General features: G+C 33.8%; 1 protein-coding gene across 3 annotated transcripts in view; it reads left to right on the top strand.

Annotated features, from left to right (window-relative positions):
• Positions 1 to 10,619, top strand: part of LOC108967461 (mucin-4) — a 37,716-nt gene that overhangs the window by 7,814 nt on the left and 19,283 nt on the right. For 2 of the 3 annotated variants that reach the window (XR_001993261.1, XM_018930882.1), the window contains exon 1: positions 4,418 to 6,037. Coding sequence is in view for 2 of the 3 variants with exons in the window: in XM_018930882.1 (XP_018786427.1) it covers positions 4,558 to 6,037 (1,480 nt within the window). In the remaining variant the exon portion in view is untranslated. Of the gene's footprint in view, positions 1 to 4,417; positions 6,038 to 10,619 lie in introns of those variants that run through there. The other variant, XM_018930884.1, reaches the window with a different exon arrangement.

The raw sequence follows: 10,619 nt of genomic DNA on the forward strand, positions 1-10,619 counted from the left end.
AGCTATATATACTTTATATTAAAATAGATTTCTACGAATTAAAGCCATATTTCGAAACTAAATACTATACCGATTGATTCGCCTATTCATGTAAACACAAATATATCGATTGCTGCAGGGACAAGACATTATAAAACAGCAAAATTTAACATAAATTATAATTTTTGCATGCGATTCTATTGGAATACACTACGTCGTCAAATTAATTTTATTTAAGCAAGTATGAACGTGTCCAAATTGAATTATTCTTCGACTAATCAATAATTAGGACGTTCACCTCATACATAGATGAGAAATAATAACCAATATCACTTTCAAATTTGCGGGCCCCTCCCGAAACTGAATCCTGGCTACGGGTCAGTGTACAGCCATTAAATCAGATCAGTTTTGAAATTCCTCAACATTTTTCCTTCCAAAACATTGTGGGTTTTTGACAATAAGTTTAAATGGGATATAAATTTTCAAATCAACTTGACTTAATAATTAAAACATTCCAAAATATGATTCAAGATTTATTAAGTGTTAATTTAGAAAGCACAATTTGTTCCATTATTCGTGACCAGAGCGAAATACGAAAAATAAAGACAATGAAGTTTTCTCTGTGATCAAACATTGTTAATGCTAATCTTAATTTATTTATAACATTCGTTTTGCAAAAGAATTTCCCACAAACTGATTTAGTTTGCTTGTGACGTTTCTATTGAATTTGAAGGCAAGCCCGATTCCCATTGACTTCCGTGCCAAAAATGCACGCATCGAATAAAATACATGAATATGTACTTAGGGTGTATATTAGGGTGGGTAAAAAAAAATATTAATATTGTCGTTGTTAATATTTTTATATTAATATAATATTTTTTTTGGCTAGGTATTCTGAAAACTGAAAAATTGTTTGATAGACACCTCTAAAAAAATGCTCCGCAAATATTATCAAAATGATCTACATAATATTTTGATTAAGTTAAGCGTTTACGAGTTGTTCATTGTCAAAAATCAACGAAAAACAAAAAATAATAAACATTTATTTTAGAAATAAAAATTAAGTGGCCATATTTGTAGAGTAGAAAATTCCTACAAGACTATGAACTTTGCAATTTAAACTATTTTTTGTCATTGAGGTATAAAATTAAAAAAAAAAAAGAGTTTTAAAAAGTCAAACAACCTGTTAATATCTTTGAAGCGGTTAATTTTATGAAAAAATTATAGATCATTCAATTATCAATGAAACGAAATATTATTTCAAGCGATTAGAAGCGAGATACAATTTTACTATTTTCTTATAAGATAATAGAAAACGGTTATTCGGAGCATCTTCGCATTACAATCAAGCGCTCATACTTTTAGAGCCTTTCTTAGAGATGTCTATCAATCAATTTTTCAGAGTACCAAGCGAAAATAGCATTCGTTTTTTTCTACCCGCCCTAATACAGATATATGTACATATATCAACACAATGAGTACTTTGTGCACTCTTTTACATTCTACGCTAGTAGCAATGTTCTCATTTTTAATTATACTCTTTACACAATTTACATCGTCGATAGAATCGTGTTTTCCCAACCTAGAAAAACGGAAAATATCCAAATCCAACACGTACTGCACCTGAATTTTCAATTGTAATACAATTACATATGTATTTACAGGTACATACGTGTGATTTCAAACATTTTATATACACATACATACATACAACGTGTTTATTTTACCATCTTAGGTGTTCCAAAACGCTCTGGCATGAAAATCAACCCAGACTTGGGTGGGTATCRTCCTAACGCTAGCAATACAATACTATTTTGAAGCGTAATTTGAATGAATAATAGTATGTATATATTTATATATGCCTTTGAGTATGTATAACAATTGCGCATGGTCACATGAATACCAAAAAACGAAAGCGCTGGTTGGGTGGCTCGTTGGCTGACTTCAATAGGCTAAAACTCACATAGTAATTGGCAGGCAGACTTACTTTATWTATATGTATGCGTTTGTAGTTGGATTTTTGTTTTATGTATTTGTTTGAATGAATTGCATGTAATCCAACGTTCGACGGAATCTCTGTAATTAAAAGAGAATTTCAAATTTTGTTCACACATTTTACTAACATACAGTAATGCAAAATAGTTGAGAAGAGGAAAGAAATTGCTGCGAAATTCAACTCTAACAACACTAGATATGGATAAAGGTCGTAGAAAATAAAAAAGTTGTTTTTGCAATATAAGACAAAAYCCCTCTGGTGTTAAATAAAGAATTAGTTGAGAATATTTTGCTAAACTATTAATTTTTCGAGTAAAAAACTTTTTATTTTAAACGCTTATATAAAGCAACGAGTAAAGGTCGTAGTGAATAAGAAAAAKTCTTCGCTGTAAATCATACTCAGGTCTCAAATAAACAATCGAGGGTATTACTAATCAAGTATGATTTTTGCAAGTAGAATATTTAATTTTTAAAGGCTTATGTTTTCCATTTTTATATTTTTCTAAATATTCGAAAAACATATTTTTCTAAATTATGTGCGAGTATTACATTTTCCAAAAATATATTTTTCTTCATTGTTCTTTTGAATAAAAAACAAAAGACCTATTTATACTACGTATTTGCTGCATATATTTTTCTCGCTGCATACATATATGTATATGTATTTTTGCACTTACTACGCTTCACTCTGTTGTAAATATTGTTTGCTTTGCTTGATTTCCTTTACTTTTACTATAATTTAGTAGATTTTGAATTTGGAATTTTATCATATAGTAAACTATGCAATCATACGTAAGCATATGTATAAATACATATGTATATGTGTACGGAAAGCAAAAATAAATTAGTTCATGCCTTTGTTCAGTGCCCGTGCCTTTATTGCCAAAAGTCGAAAATATTTACTATATACACACACATACAAAAATAACTGCATGCATTTACTATAGCGTGTGTACGCCAGGGCGTATGTGGAACAAACCATTCTCCTAATAAACCTTTTTATTCGTCGATTGGTTCATTTGTCGTCATTGTAAAGTTCGCAGATTTCTCTAGGCTTGCCATCATTTTTCTCTGTGATTCTATTTGAGTTACAAACATACAGAAATTGAATTTGGTGTTTCAGTGCTTTTTGCCTTTGTATTTCTATTTTTGCAGCATCACTGMAAATAATGAAAATAGTAGTGGAAGTGGCGTTGAAATAGAATTGTCACTAATTGGCGCCCTATAAATGTTGCACAGCTCTGTTGTAACGAAAATTTTTGCTGACCATGTGTGGGAGTTCTGACTATGCATACACATATGTATGTGTGTATTCTTGTTTTTCTTTCGTTAAAACCTCAATTAAATGCATTGTGATTACTTTTATTTTACGGTCGCTTTATGCTTTAACTTCAATGGCTATTTGCGGTTAAAAATCTCTTTATTTGCGTTAATTAAAGGCTTYTCTGCTCGTTTTTTGAATTTGTTACGAGTACAGTTCGATACATAGGTGATATTTTTGTCGACGAGAAAGTATTTGTTTTGTTTAAGTTCTTAAATTCTTGGAATTCTTGAATTGGTGCAGATTTTCTTCAAATTCCTTGATAACTCACAACCTTATGTGGTTATAGTTGAATAAAAGCAAAAGTTGCAGTTGCAAAAATTAGTAAAACGTTAAAATTGTTTCCAAAATATAATATTTTATCCTTCTCAGGGTTGTTATCGGAGTATCTGTACTTAGCCATACAACTTAAGCTGAATAAAAACCTTCAAACGAACGGAAATCGGTAGAGGCCTTTGGTATTTTGAAGTCTTAGTTTACTGTCTACTAACAGAAGTTGCAATCAAAATTTTTCTTGGATCCGTTGAAGAAGTGTCAGACTTATTAAACTATCCTCGTGTTATATTTTTTGTTCGCATATTCTTAGCACAATTTGTACAAAATGTCGCCGTAACAAACCGAAGGCATGTGCCGACAAAAACATAAATTTATAAATGAAATTCCAAATCGAAGTGTGTACATTGAAGTTGAAAAGATTAATATACGTAAGAGATACCTACGTAAAAGAAAATGAAAAAAACAGAAGTACTAAAAATAATAAACACTAATGCCCAGAGCATAACATTTCGCATTTAACGGTCCATTTGTTTTTTTTTCTTTTTTTTGGCAATTTTCCGTCGTCAGAATTGTAGCAGTCCATTTGGTTTGCGGTTTCCGCCTACAATCGGCTGTTGACCTTAATTTAGTGAATTGCTGTTAATACTCTTTTTTTTGCAATTGTTTTAGAGTTTGCTTCTTATGTCTTATATTGTGCCGCTAATCAAGAATGAAAATGTGACAGAAATAAAAATGTAATTGACAGCAACAATATTATTCTCATACACATATGAAGTGAAGCGAAATTATGGCTTTTCATTAATGTATGACTTAAAATTTAAAATTTTTTGTTGCAAACTTCGCTTAAAAATTATTTTTTGAAAAATTTGTWAAATGAATTAACTTGCTTAACAAGCTGCAAGTCTTACTATGTTAWATATAAATGGTCTGTGTTGCAGTTAATTCGCCGTATTTTCGCTAGCTTTCTTAATTATGCCGCTTAAAACATGGTGACAACAATAAAAATCACTTGTGACGGTGTATTCATACAATCCAATTCGTATCTTACGCCTACGGTGTCTGGCAACGCTGTTGCGCATCATCGTACGCATACAAACAATATTGCGCAACATTTGCCCAAGTCGCCAACATCGCTACCAACAACAACGACTGCAACATCGTTCGCCATTTGCAGCGACGATCAAAGCAACTCGGACACTAGTTCTAACGAGTGTGAACATCGATTGCGGCAGAGTTTCAGGCACACAAACTCACCGAAAGTCGCACTTATATCGGCGACAATTAGCAGYTGCAACAATATAAACAACAGCACTGTATTTAACTCTTACTCCTCCAACACATCCTCATCCTCTTCGCATTCATCCAGCAACTCACACACCTCCAACGCTACGCAACGCCAACGACGTCAACGACGCAGTAACTCCAGTAGTCCACGCGACTCATTCAAATTCATTACGCCTGAAACTGTTAGGACGATACCWCACGACAAAGCGGTAGATTCGCGTCGTCGTTACTATTACAACGGCACAGGCGCCAGCGTCGCTGGCAACAGCMACAGCAACATTTATTGGTGCAAACAGGCCCTCATCGGCAGCAGTGGTAAAGGCAGCGTTGGCAGTTATGAGCATGCAAATAGCGCACAGAAGCGTCGCGCACATACTGCTGAACACGTTACGTTGACCCGGAGCGYCAGTAGTACTACGCCCCATAAAGAGTTTCGAAACGCGCCCCCRTCAACAACAGCAGCGACAGCGGCAGGTGTGGCCAAGGTGGTGGCGGTGCGACGAGAAAGCAATGAACAACCGTCGGACGGCGACAAAAGTGACAACCAAAAAAGCAATAAAAACAGTAACCGTGACACATCACTTGCGGTTGGCGTCTGGCAAAAAGCGCACATAGGCCTTTATTACAGCGCTAACAAACCACCAGTAAAGAATAACAATAATGAAGACACTCATGCAAACGGTGACGATGGTGATGACACTCCAGTGAAAGCCGTAGCAAGACAAAGTGACAACARCACAAAAATCAACCAAAAAAATAAAAGCGCTAACTGCAGTGTGTATACTGACAAAGTGAGTTCTTCTACAAGTTCTATATCCGACTGCACTACGTCGCGAAATTCAAAAGCGAACTCTAAGCCGAAGGCGCATGTGAAATGTGTATCAACGAAACGCGTATCGGCCAACGGTGGTGTGTCGTCCGCCGATACAACACGCCTCTTTAATTTCCTACGTGCAGCGCGTAAATTTTATCGTAGTGCCGCGAATASTGATCTGGTAGATGGTACTCAAAATTCCGCTGATATAGTGGATTTTGGGTGTGCGCAACAGCAACAGTCCGAGCACCCTAAGCGTCGTTCTTCGTTGGCGGCCATAAACGATCGGCTGGAGATTGCAGATTATAATAAGTCATCAGCTGATGCTTTAAGCCAAATAACCGGGTCTTTAAATGATGATTGGTCTGGTTAGTATTATTAATTATTTCAATATRTTACTTTTTGCATAACAATCTATACGCTTGCATCTAAGTATGTGTTGGCTTTCAAGGATTATATCTCCAACCAACCGATATTATAAAGGTGGATGAAATCGGGTGATAACCCCGTCCACTTTCTATATAACGGTTCCGTTATAAACTACCAAAAACCGCAATAAATCAATAAATAAATACTCGAGAAGCTTTAAATTTAACACCTTGGATGATACAAGAGCACTTTATATTTCGGTAAAAAGTCATAACTCAAGACCTRTTTGAATAATATCGACCAAATTTTGGTGTATAAAGCTGCCTCGACAATCATATGTTCCAATGCGAAAACAAACTAAATCAGACAACAACCACGCCTACTTCCCATGTAACCCAATTKTAAATTCCATCTGATTCTCTTGCTTTACAGACTGCAAATCAAGCACCAGGAATGTATCGAGAATTTGCCCGAATACCAAAATCTGACCAAAATTATTCAAATCTCTATATAACGAATATGTGGATCAAAGTTCCATTCCATTTTTTTATCGATAATATCGCTCAATCTGTGAGATATATTATAGAAATTCGGAGAGAATTCCTTTTCTAATAATAATAATATACCCTTATGTTAAAAGTAGGCTGAATCGGATCAATAATTTTTTTAGTCCCCATATTAGAAAAATTTCCAGTTGACTTTATACCGCTGTCTCACTATAAGTCAACATTTTTTAAATGTTACAATTATTAGAATCGATCGACTTTTCATGTTTCTTTAAAATTAAAAAAAATTCAACACTTAACCGATAATGTGTTTTGGAACACAGCTAACTTTCTTTTCAAGACCTTAAAAGAAATTACCTCCTATCAGAAAAATCCACTAAAAATTACTTTTTATAAATACGTAATATCGAATGAGTTTTTCACGACTTGTATAGTCAAGTGTSGACAAATATACAACATGTGTTGAAAACAAAATGTAATTTCGATCTGAAGTCAATGATCCAGTATGATACTTTTTTCTTCAGAAATTCTTAATACCRGTTGTTTGGGAAAATTCCCGATTACCCTACACACTGCCTTATGGAGCTGAAATGTTTTCGTAATAGAATTTGTAGTATAACTCGCATAACAGTTAACATATAACTGTTTGTAGATAGTTACATTTTTATCTTATTTATACCAAACYAGTTTATTTATTTATACTCGTATGCGTATGTATGTTTGTCCTAAAAATGCAACGCAACTTCATGTCATTGAAATATGCATCGTAAAAAACGATGTTATGAAATGCCACCACACACGTCATTCATTCCATCATACTTCCCATCAGTGGTCTGACTATTAATTTTAATTTTGCCTCCAGGCAAATGGTTTCTACAACTGCAGCTAATTATTGTGCCATAGCACACACAAATACCATACCATAATTATTCATAAACAGAAAGCAGTTATTTTTGTCATTTGTAGGATCATTAAGAAAGTCGTTATAAAAATATTAATGTAAGAAAAAATTTATATTTTCTAAAAAAAAAACGTTTTTACAATTTTCTTGAACTTAAAATTCCGAAACATATAACATATGTTGTGCTGTCTAAAATCGAAAACAAAAAATCACTTCTATTCAAAATATATTTTATGTGAATAATATCCATATAAAACTATCATTACAAAAATTCTTTAGCACTAACAAAGTCACTGATTTGGCCTTTCCAAGAGTTTAAGGCATAACATATCCGTAATCTTAAAGTTTTGTAGCTAAAAAATTCAAAAAAGCATCTGTGTGATTTCAAAAGTGTCTTAATCTTAGTTTATAGTTTAACTTAAAGGCTTTATGACTATTAAGTTTTAAGATAAAATTTTTAGTTTTACGACTTCCCCCTCCATTACTCTCGTGAACTACATCTTCTTATATTAGCTTTAGACCTAAATAATCCTTTTATATTAGTTTTTGATAAAACATTGTTCAAAAAGTAAGTATCCATCCATTTCGGTGAGAGCATCTCTACCAACACTATAGAACATAACTGGTAGTCCGGCTATTTGCATTTGCAGATTCGAATCGTTATTTCATCTGTATCATAGTGCAGTATATCACTATTAGTTAAATTGACAATTGAGGWTCAAAACGTCAATAAAATAGAAGAATTGGTGCTAGAGWATCGACGATTAACAGTTAGAATTCTTACTGGCATCGTTGGAATAGCGGAAGGATCAGTGAAAATCATTTTGAAATATCATTTGGGCCTAAGAAAAGTGAAGCACGATTAATTCCGAAGTCGCCCAATTTTTTCGAAAAACAGCATCGCGTTAACGTCCGTTAAACAACGCTTTCCGACTACCAGAATGTCATGAAACGTATTATTAATAGCGATGAGTCTTTGATCTATGCTTACGATCCGGAAACAGATGATCAATCGGCCGAATATCGTGGCATAAGTGAGCCAAAACATGTCAAAAATCAGRGTTATGGACAGTTTTCTTCGATTATCGATGTGTAGTGCAGTCCGAATTACTTCCGACCGGCCAAACTGTCAACAAGGAATACTATTTGAGTGTCATGCGTCCTTTGTGAAAAGCTCTTTCAATAAGGAGGTCAGAATTATGGGCCGACCACTCTTCGGGAGTTTTTCAAGCAATACCGTGCGCAAGTCGCCTGATTTARCTCCGTGAGAYTTCTRCCTATTCAGCAAACTGAAACGACCGTTTGGGGGAAACCCTTTTGAATCAATTAAAGTCATTCAACGTGAAAAGCCACGCGCATTGAARGCTATTCCGGAAATTGACTTTAACAACTGTTTCGGCGATTAGAAAAAGCGTTGACTTCAGTGTATTGAGGCTAAGAGGGACTATTTTGAGAGTGAATTTTTAGATTTTGAAGAATAAATTAAGAGTTTTAAAATTATGAACAAAGTCTTACTATTTTTAGCTCATAGTAGTATACACGCACCTCTGTACTGCATAGATACAGCCAGTGAACTCCACCAACCAGAAGCTATTTTTGTAAAACCCATTTTTATATACCCCATATGTGTATATGTAATATTTATACAACTAGGTGATCTTTGCATCTTWTGTAGGTATTTATGCTTTTATTACTCACATGTGTGATAGTTTTTGCGTCAATTTAGTATCGTTTGACACACTCTTGCAATGAACAAAAGAGAAGAAACAACAAAGCAGCACACAAGTGGCAACAGTTGACTCGCATGCCACAATAATTGTCATATAAAATTGTACGCAATGCTAAACTTACATTTGTTTCTGTACGCACTCGTCACCACAAGCGGTACTAAGTATGTCTCGTTTGCAGTTCTATGCACATCTCCATGTGTGTGTGCATTTGCATTGTTTCATTATTATTTGCAGTTCATTGGCTTTGTTGGTTTGATGGCTTCATCARCGATATCATCGACATAGTTGTTGTTGGTTGTATTTACTGCAGATCTATTKCCGTATGGTAGTTACCATAAATATGTATAGTATTTACATATAGTATATACCCATACATGTTGCGGCTTGTATTTCTACAGTTGCTGTTGCAAGAGAAGCCAATCACCTCCCTGCTACTATTAAAATGACTTAGTTGTTTACCCAGTTATGACTAGTGACTTCTTCAATTACAACCGTCATATCGCATATCATTGCTCGAGATTTAGTAGTTTGTTTTATATTTGTTCATATGCATATATTAAGCGTTATGATTCTTTCTTTGATCTGTCGCTGATTTGGCTTGACTTAGTTGTGCAACAGTGCGAATCGTCAATTGTTATGTGTTATGTGCCACCTACTGACTACATTCCAATTCTGTTGTAATTATTATGTAAAAAATATAGTATATGTAGTATATAGTATGTTTAATACTGCAAAATGGTTGTTAAAAAGTTCCATATTTGATCTAAAGGGTATAGATCACAAACTAGTAATAGAGTACAACTTCTGCTTGGGAGAACGTTGGAATTAATGCCATGATATAAGGAAAACTTGTATTAATAGTTTTGGAGATATTTACAGAATTTTTATATAGAAATCCATAGTTTTTATTTATTTATTTTTTTTCAAAGTATCCTCAATAGATGACCGTTTCATTTGACCTATTTAGTCGTTTAAAAAAAATTTTGTAAGTACTATTCTACTTGAGTTCGAAACTCAAATTAATAAATATTTGTCTTCGTCATTCGATCAAAACTAACTTTTTTTCACCAAACTAAACTATTTTTTTGTGAATGAAGAAGTGGCACAATCGTTATATGTGTATATGTAGATTGGCATATTGCTCAATCATAGATGTTAATAAAATATGAACTATAATACTAGTTAATAGAATTTTCGAATATTATTTATAAATTTTCTTTTTACTGTCTTTTCTTTACAGGTAAGCAATTGAGGGAAATGTTAAATCTAAGAAAGTTACTAATTTATGATTATTGGTATGTATTAATATGAATTTCTCCTTTTTTACTGGCTAGACACCGCTTACGCGGTTATAACCGAGTTAACAACTTCAYGCCAGTCGTTCTTATTTTCGTAATGTGGTGAGAATTGGTTATTCCAAGCCAAGCCAGGCGCTTCTCCACCT

Source organism: Bactrocera latifrons, unplaced genomic scaffold (assembly GCF_001853355.1).
Source record: "Bactrocera latifrons isolate USDA-ARS-PBARC rearing strain unplaced genomic scaffold, ASM185335v1 scaffold_189, whole genome shotgun sequence".
Taxonomy (NCBI): domain Eukaryota; kingdom Metazoa; phylum Arthropoda; class Insecta; order Diptera; family Tephritidae; genus Bactrocera; species Bactrocera latifrons.